At 42.7% G+C, this 18,726-nt stretch overlaps 1 protein-coding gene across 3 annotated transcripts in view; it reads left to right on the top strand.

The window, feature by feature from the left end:
• The window catches only part of ITPRID2 (ITPR interacting domain containing 2), a 74,555-nt gene extending 56,373 nt beyond the window's left edge, over window positions 1-18,182 (top strand). For all 3 annotated transcript variants that reach the window (XM_063116295.1, XM_063116294.1, XM_063116293.1), the window contains exons 13-19: window positions 1,674-1,751; window positions 2,987-3,114; window positions 4,955-5,105; window positions 6,776-6,841; window positions 8,679-9,095; window positions 13,195-13,318; window positions 16,997-18,182. In XM_063116295.1, coding sequence (XP_062972365.1) covers window positions 1,674-1,751; window positions 2,987-3,114; window positions 4,955-5,105; window positions 6,776-6,841; window positions 8,679-9,095; window positions 13,195-13,305 — 951 coding nt within the window. In that variant the 3' untranslated portion in view covers window positions 13,306-13,318; window positions 16,997-18,182. The remainder of the gene's footprint in view (window positions 1-1,673; window positions 1,752-2,986; window positions 3,115-4,954; window positions 5,106-6,775; window positions 6,842-8,678; window positions 9,096-13,194; window positions 13,319-16,996) is intronic.
• Window positions 18,183-18,726: the final 544 nt, after the last annotated feature.

Raw genomic sequence — 18,726 nt, 5'->3', positions numbered from 1 at the left:
TTGTTAAAGGCTATCTAGAGTGTTCTTGTGTGCTTCTGCTGTTGTGAAACTGAGGTGAGGCCATTTCTCAGTTAGGCCCCAGTTTACAGAGGCAACATGGTGTGGGCAGGTCTGGAGTGAAACCGAGAGGACAAAACTGTACAAGATTTTAATGCCACACCTGCTTCTAGAGAGTATTCATGAAACTGACAAAAAGAGAGAAGTAAATGTAGAAAGGGGCGTTTTAGGATTGGAGCCATGTTTTTTGTGGTGAAAATAGCTAATTTGAAAGCTCTGAATATTTTATAGCTCCTTATCTAATACATGTTCATTAAGCGCCCTTCCTCTACAGGCTGCCTTTCAAAAGTTCCTTCCAAAACCCATTGCACAATTTCTACCCTCCATTTGTACTTAATAGCTTTATCATATTCCAATATGCTTGCCAGATGCAATAAACTCTTGTGTTCTGGGGCGGTGCGGGGCAAGTTCATTTTTTTAAAAGATAGTTTCACAAAGAGAAATCCCACTTATGGTACATAAAAGTATTGAACTGACAATTGTTTCACAAATGGGGGTTTCCCAGAAACTTGACCAGAAATTTTGAAATCCAGCTGATCATGAATCTGACACTGCCTTACTCATTCTGTTTGTGAAATCTAAACTTTTCCATGGTTTCTGTAGTTAATAAGACTCCTATACTGGACTTGCCAAACATTTCCATATTAAAGGGGCCAAAGGTGTTGCCTCTGTGTCTGTGAGAGAGAGGGGGGGGGGGCGCAGGCTGAGAGAGCATCAATGGTAAAATGTGTAAGTGGAAAACTGCACAGGTATTGGATTAAGAACATAAGAAAGAGCCCTGTTGGATCAGACCAAGGGTCCATCCAGTCCAGCACTCTATTCACACAGTGGCTGACCAGCTGTCGACCAGGGACCAACAAAGCAGGACCCATGTTCCCCAGCAACTGGTGCACACAGGCTTACTTCCTCGAATACTGGAGGTAACACACAACCATCAGGGCTACTAGCCATTGATAGCCTTCTCCTCCAGGAATTTATCCAACCCCCCTATTAAAGCCATCGAAATTGCTGCTCTGAAATTCCAGCACTGAATAGGGTTTTGAATCTAAATCCATTCCTCTTAGTTGGAAACCACACTCTTCATAGGCACATATTATTATTATTTATTTATTTATATAGCACCATCAATGTATGATAGAGCTCTCCATATGACTACCACCACTCCAAGACTTGTGGAGGATTGCGAGTTTGTGTATCTCCCCACCCACCTTCACCCACGCCAAAATCACAATGCATGTGGAAAATGACCAGAGGTCTGCATTTCTAAAATGAACCTTGTAATGAAATTGCAGAACTGAAGAAGTAGAGCAAAGGAGGCTGTAACCTGTGTGGCTGTTGTTTTAGTAGGTGGCGGGGTTGATAGGTCTAGAATAGAAAATGAGGATTTAAAATTTGGGTTTGCTTCGCTTGAAATGCCAGCTAATTTACCCATTAAATTATTTTAGAAGAGCAAAATGGGCAAGAGTAAATGATCTGCGTTCTTTAAACGTCTCCACAATGGTGTTTGCTAACTGGATGCTTAACCGTTGCATACTAGTTTCACTTTGCTCAATGCAACAAGTTGTTAAAATGATTCAGATTGAATTATATGTTGTTGTTTTTCTTTCCCACTGTAGAATGCAATGATGAGAGGTCATGACTTTACTACGTCTTCTTACAGTACTCCGAGATCATCCATTCTACCTCTCTATGAAGTAAATGGCGCTTTTTTCTTCATCCGTATTGTGTTTGTGATAAAACAATAGCCACATCAAACAGATATATAGGATTCCTCTCCAAACTATGGCATCTATTCTGGGTTTCCCCTTGCCTTGCTAGCTAGAAGGAAGATGTGGACTGCTGTGTAGGACTGGGTCTCCCTATATGCCTCTCTTCCTTCATCTGAGCTTTTTCAAGGGCGAAGAAAACTGAGGCTGCTTCCAGATAGAGGTCTCCTAGTGCTATCAATATGAAGGCATTGTGCAGTGATTCTGTTTTCTTCCTTAACGGTTTTCTACAGTAAAAAAATAATAATGGAAGAAGCCATGGGAATACATGGGAGGGTTCCATGTAGAATGTGGTGATTTCTGCACACATACACTAAAGAGAAAGGGGCGGATCGTATCACTACCGGTGTTCACATATACTACAAAGGTGGATAAGTATTATAAAAGCCTTTTAATACATTAATAAGTTTCACTAGTGCAGAAAAAAAGTATATTGCCACTGTAGGGCTGTGTAGTCTGACATTTAAGACCACATTAAGAAATACTAGGAGCCCATTAAAAAACACTCAAAGTCAAGGATTATTATTTTTTAAAAAAAAGAAACCAGACCAAACGCGTTTTGACCCTAAAGGAGGGTCTTCCTCAGTGGTCACATATACTATATAAACACTTAGAGATACTAGGTAGTTATTTACAAATTGCCAATACCACTAGATGTTACTGTCCCTTGCTTTTTAAAGTAGGAATTGGGCTAGTATATTTCAGCCAGTATCCCAGGTTTGGGATTCAGCTTCCTGTCCCAACTCCCAAGGTGGTTTTCTATCTGCAAGGAGCCTCTTTATTATGTTCTGTAGCGAAAGCTGGCCCCGATTTTGCTGGTGTTTTCACATGTATTTCTTTTGTTATTAAAAGGCATGTGAAAACACCAGCTAAATCGGGGCCCGCTTTCGCTACAGAACATAATAAAGAGGCTCCTTGCAAGTAGAATACCACCTTGGCAGTTGGGACAGGAAGCTGTATCCCAAACCTGGTTTTGATTTCAGCTCCCTGCATTTGTAACCATTGACCATACTGTCGGGGGTTCTGGGAGTTGGAAGTTCAACATATCTGGAGATCTGCCTTCTGTCCACCTCTGATATAGAACCTAGATTTTGTCCATGAAAATGTATTGGCAGCACTGGAGTTCAAAGGAATAAATGCTACTTTGGTCTATCCCTATCTAGAATACCTTCCAAGATCTTCAAAGCGTGAGAAGGAATCTAAACCTTTTTAGAACACAAATGATGGATCTGGAACTGGCCATGTTGCGCCAGCAGACCACAGTTTATCAGCACATGACAGAAGAAGAGAGGTAAACAACTTGCTGTGGTATTTTGCGCCTATAGTGAGTTCCTCGTATTTCTACTAAAACCTTACCACCTGTTCTCTTTCACGCCCAAAGCACTGTTTTTCTTCTTCTTCTTCTAGGTGTCTTGAATTAATCCTAAAACATGCTTTTCCTCCTCACTCCCACCCAAGCAGGTTGGCAGGCTCTGCTCCTTCTCCTTCTTCTTCTGCACATCTAGAGCTGGTGTCTTCATTCTGCCTCTACCACTAAAACACTTTGTTTCTGATCATCGCTCACGTTAGACTACTGCAGCTTTCTCCATGCTGATTTCCCCCCCATCCTGCCAGCTTTCTCCTCTTCGCTCAGTGCAGAATTCTTCTGTCAAGATCAGCTTTTTGTCCCTTTGCCTTATGATCTCTTTCCTCTTGGTAAGTTCCTTTCATGTATTTATTTATTTGTTTTGCATTAATGTTGAGTTCCTATTCCTCAAGTTTTTGGATGGTTTTGATACTGTGGCTCACCCTCCATTTTATGGCTGAGTTTTACAGCTGCTATATAGAACAGGGATGGAGAAACTCCAGTCTAATCCGACCTGCAGAGGTTCCCCATCCAGCCTGTGGAAGACCCTTGGATTCCTCCAGTGGGGAGGGGCTGAGAAAAGTAACAGCACAGATTTGGCATTGTGTGTTGCTCATCATCATTCCAAGGAGGTGCCCTAGCCAGCATAGCCAGTGGGGAGGGATCATGGGAGATGTAGGCCAAAACATCTTGGAGGCCCACTTTTTATCTTTTCAGGCCTGTGATGTAGGTTTGGTTCAGAAATAGTGAGTGAACCAAGGTCTCCCAGCGTACTTTACCTATAAGTGAAGTCTTGAATCCATGGCCGTAGCTAGACCTAAGGTTTATCCCAGGATTGTCCTGGGGTCAAACCTGTTCATCTAAGTGCCACACAGGGCATCCAGCGCTCAGGCAGGGGCGAACCCGGGATGATCCTGGGATAAACCTAATAAACCTTAGGTCTAGCTATGGCCCATGTCTCCCTAGGCCTAGCCCAACCTGGTTTTGGATTTCAACTCTTATAAGCCAGTGTGGTGTAGTGGCTAAATTGTTGGACTGGGAGTCGGGAGATCTGGGTTCTAGTCCCCACTCAGCCATGGAAACCCACTGGTTGACTTTGAGCCAGTTACAGACTCTCAGCCCAACCTACCTCTCAGCCCAACCTACCTTGTTGTTGTGAGGATAAAATGGAGAGGAGAAGGATTATGCACACTGCCTTGGGTTCCTTAAGAGGAAAAATGGTGGGATATAAATGATGTAGTAGTAGTAGTAGTAGTAGTAGTAGTAGTAGTAATAATAATGGTCAGGAATGCTGGAAGTTGTTGCCCAAGCCATCTGGAGAGCACCAGGTTGGGGAAGACTGATCTAGCGACTTGTCTTTTGTCTGTGGTCCGCTGTACAGGCTCCTTAGTGTATTGCAGGGGTGAGCAACTTATGGTCCTCCAGATGTTTTGGCCTACAACTTCCATCAGTCCTAGCCAGAATAGCCAATCTTTCAAACCAGACTAGTTGCATTGAAATCACATGTACTTGCCATTGCAGAAGTCACACGATGATGAAGGAAAATGTTTGTTAACTTGCAAATAAAAGGTTAAATATTGCTACCCCAAGCTAATAATAAAATAGCTAGGTAGGCAGGGCATGCCCTAAATTCCATCCCTACTTTTCTTGCTACCATAGCTTTTCATGTGAAGATGAAAATAGTATAAAGTTCCTCAGTTTCTTCAGATGATGCGTGCATGTTCACCATCTTGGTCACAGAGGTCAAACAATGTTCGTTTTTCCACTGAACTTGCTCCCAATTTAGATATGAAGCTGATCAACTCCAGACTCTGAGAAAATCTGTCCGTATGGAGCTTCAGGAATTAGAAATGCAGTTAGAGGAACGTCTCCTTACTCTCGAAGAACAGCTTAGGAATATGCATGTATCTTCACCTTTCAGGCAGCAAACGCTCATGGTGGGTATTGCGTTTTGCCCATTGTCGCAAGTGTGTATGTTGGAAACAGATGGTTGCAGTGTAGTAAGCAAGCCAATATTAATGGCCCAATCTGTTCCTCAGAAGAGGAACAAAGTACTGCATGTCTGCTCCCAGATGGAAAATACGATACAATTGTTTAACCAAACAGCAATTTCATAGATACTTCTGTGTAAGGGAAATAGACCTACTGCATGTATTAGGGACAAATTAGTATTTCCCCCTCTCCAGATCTTCATTATGTCCCCAGCATGTACATTGGTTGCATTAAACATTTTGTTTTAGGGTGGAGCTAATGTCATGTAGTTTGACGTTTCACAGGCTAAGGTTCAATGTTAGACATGTGTTGTCAAGCCACTGGCATCAGGACCATTTGGAGTGGGCAGGTCAGGTTAGACCACAGTATTGGGATGGTGGGATCATGAACGTTCAGGAGACATGATGAGTCCATCCCATGGGTATAAGTGTGCCGGTGATGGAACAACTGGAGCCAGGCCATTTGGAGTTGGCTCTTCCACAGATGTAGGTTCGGCAAGGGCTGTTGTTGTGTTGTCCAGTGCCTCTAGGCTTGATTTATGTAATACGCTGTACTTGGGGCTGCCTGCGTAGTCTGTTTGGAAACTTAAAACTGGTAAATATGGCAGCCAGGTTGGTCTCTACCCATGGACACCATATAATTCTGGTTTTAAAAACTTTATACACTGGCTGCCAATTTGTTTCCGGGCAAAATATAAGTTCCGGTGGTTCTTACTTTAAAGCTCTACATGGTCCAGAGCTTTAGCACTGTACTTTTAATGTTTACTATTTTTAATTGTTGTAAACCGCCCAGAGAGGTGGGCTATGTGTGGCTATCCAGATGTTTAAGTGTACAACTCCACCAACCCCCTCACCATTGGCTGTATTGGCTGGGGCTCATGGGACTTGTAGGCCAAAACATCTGGAGAGTCACACATCGCCCTCCCTTTGTGTTAGTGCTGCCAACGATCCAGTTCCGTGGTCCGCCCACCTTTCAGTCTCTGGATTCCTCTTGCATTCTTGACATGACCAAACCTGAGAGAGAGAGAGGGAGATTGGGTAATACAAGGGGCCAGAAGAAGCCAAAAATGTTTCCTAGCTCCTTTATTATTATTATTATTATTATTATTATTATTATTGTTGTTGTTGTTGTTGTTGTTGTTGTTGTTGTTGTTGTTATTATTTATTGCATTTGTATACCGCCCCATAGCCGAAGTTCTCTGGGCGGTTCACATGTTTGGACTAAGTCACGTTTAAGGAGGCTGACATTCTAGATAGAATCGTTTCGATTGCATGCTAAGAAGTTGTTGCCCTCTGCTGAGTCAGGTTTTTCATTTTGAGGAGGAGAATGCAAGTGTTGAGAGAGAGAGAGAGAGAGAGAACAAGGAAACATGAGAGTGAAAAAGCTCACTGCTCTTTAAATATATTTTTTCATCCTTACTTCATTAATGGAAATATGACAACATAAAAGGCCAGCCTAGAATAACACGTGTTGCTTTTTGGGGGGCTGCCTTTTGTCTCCCTCAATTGTCACTTCTCAGAAAGTTACGGTATAGAGTGTGTGATTAAACAGTTTTGACAGCTCCCAAAAATGATGATGGTCATCTCAATTTCTCCTTTCCCTCCTCTTCCTCTAGGGCATGTATGGAAGCAGAAGCACTGATAACTTTTCATGCCCTTCTCCACTGAACGTGATGGAGCCAGTAAGTAACCCTAAATAGCTAAAGGCCAAACTAAAGTTTTCCTTATTCTTGTGTAATTCCACTAGCATCCAAGGGGGTTAAAAAAAGTTGCGGGGACGACATCACCGTGGACTCCAGTGGAGATTTCTTTTCTTCTTCTAACCCCTTTGGAATTTGAGGAGAAAATGGGCTGGGGGTGGAGAAGGGTTTAACACACACACATCCCCTAGCACCATGGTCCTGATCCAAATGGGAGCCATGTGCACTTACACATGAGTAAGGGAAACTGTCCCGCATAGCTCTGCTATGTGTGATTAGCAGAACATTTAGTCTGGCCCTTACTGGTGGGGTGTTTAGTCTTACAGTCACATGGGTGAAGAATCTAACTGCCCTTCTTCAATTGGACTGCCTCCCATGATTAGCATTGGTGGAAAATGTTTTAAGGATTCCAGGACTTGGGTTATGGTTTTTTTTGGGTGGGGGGAGAAGTGTGTAGAAGTGAAATTCTTGAGTATCCGTTAGTATATGCATGGCTGTATATATTCACAAGTCCATGGGGGTGTGGGAAAAGCACGGGATGTGGTATTAAGGCACAGGATTTAGCTTCCTGACTTTAACATAAAGAGAAGAGAATATGACTAGGAAGGAAGGTGGACATCTGAAGGGTTTAGGGTTTAGGGGCTCTTTCCCTGATCTAGTGCCCTCCAGACTAAATGCTCTAGCACTAGCAGACACAAGGATAATGGTGTGTGGCACTGTTAGTAAAGCTTCAAGTTGAATAACGTGGTCAGGCAGGGAAATCCTGGGTGAGGATCCCTCAGGTGTTGGCAACAGAGCTGTGGCTGGGTGTATTTTTAAAAATTGTACATTTTTAAAAAATACAATTTGTTTTTCTGCAGTACAAAAGGGCATTCAAAGCAGCACATAATAATTATTAAAGCCACCGAATATAATCCTCAAAGCATATAAACAGTTGTGTTCGTTATGTCCCCATCCTTCTGTTGGTCATGTGGCAAAGCTGCCTCCACCAGATATGCAAGCAGGCACTACCAAATTCATTTTATTTGTTTATTAAAACATTTGCATCCCGCCCTATATCGTTGAGATCTAAAGGCGGCGTAGAGGTAAAACCAGTCCAACAGTGTAAAACAATAAACAATGTACACAGCTAAAAAACATACTAAACCATTAATCAGGCTAAAACCAGTAGAAAATGGAAAAGCAATGAAATAATTAAACTAGCTTTAGGCAAATTTAGCTCTCAGAGACTTTGAGAAAAAAGCTATGTTTTAACTTGGTGCTGAAACAAAGCCAGCATCAGTGCCAGTCGGGCCTCCAAGGGGAAGGCATGCCACAACAGGGGTGCCACAACAGAGAAGGCCTTTACTAACGCTTTGTATGTGCTATGAGGCATCAACATTCTTTATTGCCAGCTTGAATGGGCTTCTAGTAGTGCAGCCTTCCTCAATCTGGGGCGCTCCAGATGTGTTGGACTACAACTCCCAGAATGCCCCAGCCAGCAGCTGGCTGGGGCATTCTGGGAGTTGTAGTCCAACACATCCGGAGCGCCCCAGGTTGAGGAAGGCTGTAGTAGAGTCAGAAAGGAGGCAGTGGCATCTTGGTATCTCAGTGTATGTGCACAGTATATGAGATAGTGGGGCATGCTCTTCAGTTCATGCTAGATCTTGAAGTATTCTTGGCATGCAGTGTATTCTGGTGCAATTTAAAACAGTGTGTGGCCCAGGGATGAGACACCCATTTTGTGCTCCTGTTGTGTTTATTTTTTGTCATTATCACAAGACATTGGGTACAGCAGTCGTCTCTTCTTTTCTCACCACCCCCACCCCCAAATCCACAGGTCTCTGAACTCATCCGAGAACAATCATATCTGAAATCGGAGTTGGGCTTGGGACTGGGAGAACTTGAAATGGGGAGTCCTCCAGCAGAGGGCTCAGAATCGGTGTTTGATCATGGTGGAAATTCCGATTCCTCTTCAGTGTGTTCTAGTCAGGCCAGTAGAAAAGCCGGTGCACGTTCATCTGAAAGGACGAGGCGGTCCAAGCCCCACAGCAAAAAAGTCTACCGAGCGTGTGTGGCATTGACGCCCTCAGCACCGGCAAGACCAGGAACGGGGCAACTGCCAGAATACTCTGAGGAGCACACAACATCCCAGTCGGAGGTGGAACAGAAACTTGAAAAGATTAATCTTGCACCTGCGGCTGAAGACATTCACAAGAGCGTGGAGAACGACGAACTGCAGCAAGTCATCCGAGAGGTGAGGGAAAGACTGGGTAGACATTTCCTGAAGGAAGAAATCCTCTCTGTCTGTCTGCCTGCCCGCTCCCCCCCCTTTAATACACTTGCAGTCTTAAGATTTTGCCAGAGTTTAAAGATGGCAAAGGTAAATTAAACTGTATAAATGAACAGAGAAAACAAATAATGGTTAATGGCAAGGTTGTTGCTGGTCAGCCCTTGTGGGAAGGTGCAATACTAGAAGCATTCCCCCCTCCCCTGCCCAGTAACTCAGCCCAGAACTTCACTGGGAGTGCTGTGCAAGTAGAGGAAGGCTGAGCGTAGCAGCAACAGAAAGGACCCTTCGATGGGCTGAGAGAAGACCTGTGGCACAGGCTTTCATGGAAATATTAGAAGGCGAAAATGCCTCTTTTTATTAAGCCCCTCCCTTCCTCTCTCTCTCTCTCTCTCTCTCTCTCTCTCTCTCTCTCTCTCTCTCTCTCTCTGTGTAAACTTTCCCTAACCTGGTGCCTGCCAGGAGCTTTGGACTACAACTCCCAGTGTTCCTGACCATTGGCCATGCTGGCACGGGGCTAATGGGAGCTGATCCAAAATATTGGGAGGACACCAGGTCGGATCACAACAATGAAGGAAGAGCCTTCCAGGCACCTGCAGATAGCACAGAGAGAATACTTAGTGATGGCAAACTAATCCAATGAGGAGCTCTCCGATTTTAAATAAATATAATCCATTTGCTTTAAAATATGTTTATTTTTAAAAATGGCATTATGAGGGGGGTGGGAGAGAGAGAGGAAGCTGGGCAAATTTAGCGAACTACATTCATTGGGTTGTATCCAGTGTTGTTTGTAATACCCACTGGAATGAATGTGACTTGAATTAAACTAACATTGGGTCCAACCCCTTGCAGAAGTGGAAAGGCAGCACATTCCCAGACCTTTGGAGTAATTTGGTCCATATGAAGCCTCCTTATGCGGAGTCAGACTATTGGCCCATGAGTCATTTAACATAGTAACATCAGAGACTCCTCTTGAACCTGCTGCAGGCAAAGCATACATGTTCCACCTCTTGAGTTGTGGCCTTCCCCTGCCTTCCACAGCTGTCTTTATCCACTTAAAGCAGCAAACATCCTCATCATAAGACCATTTTGGCCTTTAAAAGACAAAGGAAGGAGTCCATTTTAGTCACTACCAACTTTGGTCTGTGGGCTCCTGTAGTTCAACAAAATTATCATAGAAATTTAATGTGTTCAGCGTGATCTCGCAAGGGACATCTAGCATTGCTCCAGTGCCATTTGAGTCCTGATTAGTGCTGAGACTGAGTGTTGGAAGAGATAATGATGATGTGTTTTGGTGCCCCCTTCTCTCCCCACTCCACACACACCTCCCCCTGCAATCAGTGCTATCATAGCTGACAGTACTGGCAATCTCTTCAGTTTAGTTGGGAGTGGTCCTAGTGCTCAGTCCATAGCCACACAAGGCAATTGAACGATCCAGGAAGAGAACCTATGGTTGGTTGTTGGATTCTGAACTCTGGGTTGTTCATGGTTAATAACCCATAATTAAACTATCGTTCCAGGTACACACGTAACATCAACCCATGATTCAATGACAACCTGTATTCTGGGTTATTGTTGCATGTGAATCAGGCCATTATGTGTCTGTACTGGGTACTATATAGCTGAAAGAACATGAACACCAGTCCAAAAGGCAGTTAGATATAAACTGAATGTGCGTCTGAGTTTTTTAGACCTTAATTCCCAGTAAGTGTGGTTAGGCATTACCACATTTGTTTGGGATATGTATCTCTATTGACATCTCTGCATGCAAAGCATGTGTTTCCCTTCACCACTGAGCTAAGGGCCTTCTTCTGCCTCCCTGCCAGTCTCAGGCTTCATGCTTCAAGTCAGAAGCAGCATCAGTCTTGCGCAACTTCTTGTCTTTTTTAGTATGGGACATGAACAGCCCAGTGCAAAATTATAGGTAAGACCCGGCCCTTTCCTGGAGCATTCTGCACAAGCTACAGGGCTTGCAGGGGAGGCAGGTTAGATTGTTGTGCTGGTCACAGAAGGCCTCCCCCAGGGTTTAGAGTGTTCTCTGTGATACATGGATAACTTAAGGGAAGGAGCTGTCCGTTATGTGGTGTTGTCTGAGGAAGGGACCGTTGACAGTTGCTAGGCCTAGATTGGGTACTACAGGAGACCTGGTGCATAATCTTTACAAGTTCTGATTTTAAACTGTCTGCTTACTGTGCAATCCTTTACATGTCTATTCAGAAGTAGACATGTAAAGGATTTTAATGGTTTGAGGGTGAGGGTTTTAATGGAATTGTTTTATGTGATATTGTAAAGCGCCTCGATGCCAGAAATGGTGAGGCGGCACTATAAAAATGCTTTAAATAAATAAATAATAATAAATAAAGTAAGTCCGATGGAGCTCAACTGGGCATCCTTCCAGTGGGCATTGATAGGATTGCAGCACTAGTCTCTGAAATGCAGCACTTGGTCAAATTGCTACTTTTGTATGTATTGCAGGAGGATTTTGTGCCGACACACACTTCATTTAGTATAAATCTTTGCATCTCGTAAATACCGAACACATCAGCCTTGCATTGTTTGCTTCCAAAATAGAATGACTCTATTGCAGGGAAAGACATTAGTATGCATTCTTGATATTTCTTCTCAAATGTTAAACTCGTGGCTTACTGAATCATTCTTCCTCTTCTGTATCCTTGAGTTATCTTGCTCGTAGGGAGGGGGAGAGGGAGAGGCATAAAAAGTATGCAGTGTTTCAGAACACGCCTGAGTCGACCGTAATGCATTTGAGCTTTTGACCTGTAACTATTTACTGGAATGAAAAAGAACCTACTATCCCGTCAGATAAATGAGTTCACCCCCACAGAAGAGGACTGCAAAAATGTAAAGGCACTTAACTTTGCTCCCTCTTGGTTTGAGGAACATACAGTCTAGGCTCTGATTTACAGAATATAACCGTGCAAAAAAAAAAAAAAATGTGGTAAGATCCTTTACTTAAATGAATATACTGATTAGTGGGGAATAATGTTTTTAAATAAATTGTTCGAGGAAGATGATGTGATTTTGGTGGCCTGACTAATATTTCTGAATTGTTTCCATGTCACTTTTTTCAAGGCGTTAGTGGATTTTGCAAGTCACACCAATGTCTTGGCAGGGTGAAGTAATGTGAGCGTGTGAGGACATCTCCAGAAACAGCAGGCCTTTGTTACATGCCTGCCATTTACCTGTTTGGCAAAAAAAAAGTTGTTTCTGGGAAATGATGCCGGGGGCTTGGTCTAGTTTTTTAAATATCCTTTTTTTAGGAGTATACTTAGCTGTAAAGCATTAAAAAAACAAACCCAGCCGACCAGTTGCAGCTTCAACGTTCTTTCTTACATGCTACTTTCCATGGGGATGGGGAATTGCATCCTTTGCAAACATTGTTTATCAAAGTGCCCCAGTATTCCTCATTACAGAGAGCAAACTTGGATGCAGAGGGCTTACAACTTCCTGCCAAGGTCACACAGGAAGTCTTGCTGTTGCAAAGCCAGGAATAGAACACAAGTTGCCTGTTCCTAGTCCTGTTCCTTCCCACAAAGACGAATCTTGTTTGCTCATCCATTAACTGTGCTAATTTAGGAAAGCCGTTATCAGTTTATTTCAGAAAGCAGTGTTTATTTCCTGTCAAATTTATTCATACCCTCTTCCTTTTACTTGGAGTGAGAAGTAACTGTCCCGGAATGAGCAAGCATCTAAGGAGCAAGCGAGTGATTCCAGCCAGCGTGGCTGGAAATTAGAAACCTTGGTTCTGTGCACAGTTGCCCTATGGGGTCAGCCACCATGACTGCCACTTGGAGCAGTTTCCCAGACAACAAAGTATTCCCAGGTTTTGAACTGGCCTTGCCCACCCAGACTTGCCCTTTGGTCCTCCTAGACAGGAAGAACTATGAAATACTTCCTGTTTGGGCAGTGATTTTGTACAACAGCAGTTTTTCTGGCTCAGGTATATTTCCCCTTTGTTGCTTGGCTTTGGCTCCTGTCTTCTATTTCTCAGTATCGAAATAATCTGTGAGGTACTATAACTTACCCTAGGACATGAACTTGTTTTTAGATCAAAGAATCCATTGTTGGTGAAATCAGACGAGAAATTGTAAGCGGATTGTTAGCAGCCGTCTCTGCCCCTAGCAGATCTGCTAATGCGAAGCAAGAAATACTACCATGAATCGGTACAACAGGTAACTTCTTTAGCATTGCTGTTTTCCCATTGCCTATAATCTGTGATAACTGAGGGAGAGATTGAGGATGTTCTTCCATAATGCAAAAGAAATGTGTTCTGAACTTTCAGAACATGTTTGACATTTCATTTATTTATTACATTGATCTCTTTCCCTTCCTCCACGGAGGTCAAGGTGGTGTATGTTGTTCCTCCTCCCCATTTTTATCCTTACAACAACCCTGTGAGGTAGGTGGTGTCTGGTCCATAATCACCCATTTAGTTTTATTGCTGAATGGAGAGTTCATCCTGTATCTTCCCAGTCCTAGTTTGACAGTCTAGCCACCCCCCACCAAAGATGGGCAACTTGTGACCCTCCAGATGTTTTGGCCTACAACTCCCATGATGCCTCATCATTGGCTGTGCTGGGTAGGGCTGATGGAAGTTGTAGGCTAAAACATCGATCATAACTACAAATACAGAACTGCTTCTGTCTTTTCCTAAGATCTAAGTTTCAGTTATTCCTGTGTCTGCTAATAATTATTACTAAATAAAAGACCTATATCTAAGATCCTCAATTTGAAACACACCAAGAGAATATCTATATTGCCTCTTTATCACCATACTAAATAGGTTCTTATTCTTGTGCAAATATTCCTTCTGTTGATGGAAAGGTCATAATATGGTGAATCTGTTATGCTTTGGGCCAGAACTGCAGCCCTTGCAGGGCTAACACCCGACTAGAGGTTTTGGAGACATCCACAACGGAACCAAATGAGTTCAGATCTTTTATCCTGTCAGGTGGACTTATGGACCTTGGGAATTTTGCACAAATTTCATCATAGAAAAATCTGCAAAAATAAAAAAGGCCAATATGTGCATGCCCACATAGGCTAAAGTGTGAAAATGCACTTTTGGGGGAGATCTGTGCATTTGGGGAGAAATTGCACATTTTCACATGTGTTTGTTGTTGTTTATTCGTTCAGTCGTTTCCGACTCTTCGTGACTTCATGGACCAGCCCACGCCAGAGCTTTCTGTCAGCTGTCGCCACCCCTAGCTCCCCCAAGGTCAAGTCTGTCACCTCCAGAATATCATCCATCCATCTTGCCCTTGGTCGGCCCCTCTTCCTTTTGCCTTCCACTTTCCCTAGCATCAGCCTCTTCTCCAGGGTATCCTGTCTTCTCATTATGTGGCCAAAGTACTTCAGTTTTGCCTTTAATACCATTCCCTCAAGTGAGCAGTCTGGCTTTATTTCCTGGAGTATGGACTGGTTTGATCTTCGTGCAGTCCAAGGCACTCTCAGAATTTTCCTCCAGCACCACAGTTCAAAAGCGTCTATCTTCCTTCGCTCAGCTTTCCTTATGGTCCAGCTCTCGCAGCCATAGGTTACTACGGGGAATACCATTGCTTTAACTATGCGGACCTTTGTTGTCAGTGTGGTGTCTCTGCTCCTAACTATTTTATCAAGATTTGTCATTGCTCTCCTCCCAAGAAGTAAACGTCTTCTGATTTCCTGGCTGCAGTCAGCGTCTGCAGTAATCTTTGCGCCCAGAAATATAAAGTCTGTCACTGCCTCCACGTTTTCTCCCTCTATTTGCCAGTTATCAATCAAGCTAGTTGCCATAATCTTGGTTTTTTTGAGGTTTAACTGCAACCCGGCTTTTGCACTTTCTTCTTTCACCTTTGTCATAAGGATCCTCAGCTCCTCCTCGCTTTCAGCCATCAAAGTGGTGTCATCTGCATATCTGAGATTGTTAATGTTTATTCCTGCAATTTTAACTCCAGCCTTGGATTCGTCAAGCCCAGCACGTCGCATGATGTGTTCTGCATACAAGTTGAATAGATAAGGTGAGAGTATACAACCCTGCCGTACTCCTTTCCCAATCTTAAACCAGTCCGTTGTTCCGTGGTCTGTTCTTACCGTTGCTACTTGTTCGTTATACAGATTCCTCAGGAGGCAGACCAGATGACTTGGTATCCCCATACCTCCGAGAACTTGCCACAGTTTGTTATGATCCACACAGTCAAAGGCTTTAGAATAGTCAATAAAACAGAAATAGATGTTTTTCTGGAACTCCCTGGCTTTCTCCATTATCCAGCGGATATTGGCAATTTGGTCTCTAGTTCCTCTGCCTTTTCTAAACCCAGCTTGTACATCTGGCAATTCTCGCTCCATGAATTGCTGGAGTCTACCTTGCAGGATCTTGAGCATTACCTTGCTGGCATGTGAAATAAGTGCCACTGTCCGATAGTTTGAACATTCTTTAGTGTTTCCCTTTTTTGGTATGGGGATATAAGTTGACTTTTTCCAGTCCGATGGCCATTCTTGTGTTCTCCAAATTTGCTGGCATATGGCATGCATCACCTTGACAGCATCATCTTGCAATATTTTAAACAGTTCAGCTGGGATACCATCGTCTCCTGCTGCCTTGTTATTGGCAATGCTTCTTAAGGCCCATTCAACCTCACTCTTCAGGATGTCTGGCTCTAACTCACTGACCTCACCGTCTGAGCTATCCCCGATATTATTATCCTTCCTATACAGATCTTCCGTATATTCTTGCCACCTTTTCTTGATCTCTTCTGTTTCTGTTAGGTCCTTGCCATCTTTGTTTTTGATCATACCCATTTTTGCCTGGAATTTGCCACCGATGTTTCTAATTTTCTGGAAGAGGTCTCTTGTCCTTCCTATTCTATTGTCTTCTTCCACTTCCGCACATTGCTTGTTTAAAAATAATTCCTTATCTCTTCTGGCTAACCTCTGGAATTTTGCATTTAATTGCGCATATCTCCCCCTGTCACTGTTGCCTTTTGCTTTCCTTCTTTCTTGGGCTACTTCCAGTGTCTCAGCAGACAGCCATCTTGCCTTCTTGGTTACATTTGTGCAAATTCACACTTGAAAAATTCAGAAACTTTTTTAAAAAACTGATTCTGTCGTGGGTAAATGACAGAATGAAAAGCACCTGACAGTCTACAAATCACAGACGGAACAAATTTTACACCATCCATATGTCCCTATGCCCAACCAAAGGAGATAAAATTCCCCATGATCCATGATCTAGGCACAACCAAGGAATGGTATTGAAATCTCACTTTTTAAGTGTTACACAGTTTAAGTGTTACACAGTTCAAGTGTCCACCTTTCCAAATTTAATCCCAGCAACTCTGCTTGGCTACCTGTCAACATGCCCATCGGTCTTATCTTGGAAGTCAACCAATTAATATGCACACTGCTGCATTAGTAACTTTGCACAATTTACTTCTAACTTCAGATCATAGAATAGAATAGTAGAGTTGGAAGGAGCCTACAAGAATCATAGAATAGTAGAGTTGGAAGAGGCCTATAAGGTCATCAAGTCCAACCCCCTGCTCAGTGCAGGAATCCACATTAAGGCATACTGACAAATAGGTGTCCAGTTGCCTCTTGAAGGCCTGTAGTGTGGGAGAGCCCACAACCTCCCTAGGTCATTGGTTCCATTGTCGTACTGCTCTAAACGTCAGGAAGTTTTTCCTGATGTTCACTCGGAATCTGTAACTTGAGCCCATTAGTCTGTGTACTACACTCTGGGAGGACCGAGAAGAGATCCAGGCCCTCCTCTACTTGACAGCCTTTCAAATGCTTGAAGAGTACTATCCTGTTTTGCCTCAGTGTTCTCTTCTGAAGGCTAAATATATATATTTTCCCCCTTTCTCCTCAAGGGTCCAGGGACACTGTGGAATTCTCCTTTTGGATCATTTAGATGGAAGTATCTGTAGAGGAAAGAAGTGATGGCTACTATGTACAATCCTTAGTTGTATGCTGCATAACTTCCCACTTCGGTTCCCTGTGCTATGAACCGGATGGTCTCCATCTTACTACTGCCCATGCAATATCAATAGAACTATGGTTATCTTGCAAGCCTTAATATTTATTTGTATGTTCCTACTGTTCGTTTGTGCATAGTTCTATTTCTGTGTAGAGGTGTTCCTCATAAGACTTGAAGATTTCTGGACCTACCCCAGTTATAAGTAGTCTAGGATTGTTATGTTTCAACAAGTACAAAAAAAAGCCACTGACCTCTGTGAGGTATTTATTAACTGTGCAATAACTGATTCACTCTGAGAGCTTGAAATGCCGATTTCCACTGCTGTTATGGAGTGCCACTTCAAAAGAAGAGAATCACCTGTTGTAAAAGTGGTTAACACTTGGGAGAAGCTATTGTTTGCGGAGTGTTTAGAGAAGTACATGAACTTGCTTAGAACTACTAAAGATGCTTACACTGAAAGCCTTACCTTTTGCAGTAGATACTTTTAAAAAATATATTTTCTCTCCTTCTTTAATCTTCCTGTTTTCTATGGGGGTTATGCTTTGTCTCTTTTTTTTAAAGCCTTAATATATAAATATATATGAACTACATCTTAATTATATAAGGAGGTGGCCTTTTTCTCCTTTTATAAAACAAGACTATAAAACACTAGTTTAAAACAAACAAATGTGGTGTATAGCTTGAAAGTAGATTGGGATAGTATTATGAGAAAGTGGAAGACACTATTCTCCCAAGTCTGCCATTCTCTAAAAGTTTTAATATGGCCCAGGGGAAATGTTATTTATCACAACTGATAAAATTGGAAGTAGGCAGAGTTCTTAATGTGTGGCTTTTGTCTATGGGATGCTAAGACAGTTGAAGTATAATAATGTCTGCCAATGGGATTCCTTACGTTTTAATTACTTTTGTTTTCAACTAAAACAATTTTAACATTTTGTTGACAACATAATCAATGACTAGCAAAACTGTAACAATATTGTATGAGGAAAGTCTGTCAAAGAGTTGTAAGCTTGTCTGGGAAATACACAAGGGCTGATTTCTTTTTAAAAAGGGGCTATTATGCCAATAAAATTATTTATTTTACCTATAAGTCTAGTCTTGTGTTTTGATGTCTTTACTGTTACTGGATATTTCTTGTATTCAAGCATTGAAATCTTGTGGCTGTAAGAATAGCTCCTCCATTGGAAATTCATGAGAAGAAAATGGCTTATAAATTAAAGTCTGCTTACAGATGCTGCAGAAAAGATTAGAGTTCTGAGTTGGTAGATTTGCTTATCTTGCTGCAGGTGGGGTGTGACATTTTTAATGCTCCCTACCAGCAGCCAAAATGGTACAGTTCATTCTAGCAGCACAGGACTCTGCCATGTCATTCTGCTGCATGGGTAGACCTGGTCTGACGTTACTGTATAGGTGAGGACTGCCCATGGTTTGTTACCCTATCCAGGGTTTGTCTGGCAGGCGATTAAACAAAGCATGGTTTATTTTCTTAACTCCCGGATTGTTCATTTCCCTCCTTCACCCACTCCCTCCCTGTATCCCAACTGCCTTTGTGGCACTGCAATACTGGCATGTAAAGAGGCTGAAGTTTTTGAACACACTTGCCCACAAACTATGAACAACCCA

The sequence above is a fragment of the Elgaria multicarinata genome, chromosome 2 (genome assembly GCF_023053635.1).
Source record: "Elgaria multicarinata webbii isolate HBS135686 ecotype San Diego chromosome 2, rElgMul1.1.pri, whole genome shotgun sequence".
Classification (NCBI taxonomy): Eukaryota; Metazoa; Chordata; class Lepidosauria; order Squamata; family Anguidae; genus Elgaria; species Elgaria multicarinata.
The sequence above is the reverse complement of the archived record's forward strand: the minus strand, read 5'-3'. Positions and strand labels throughout refer to the sequence as shown.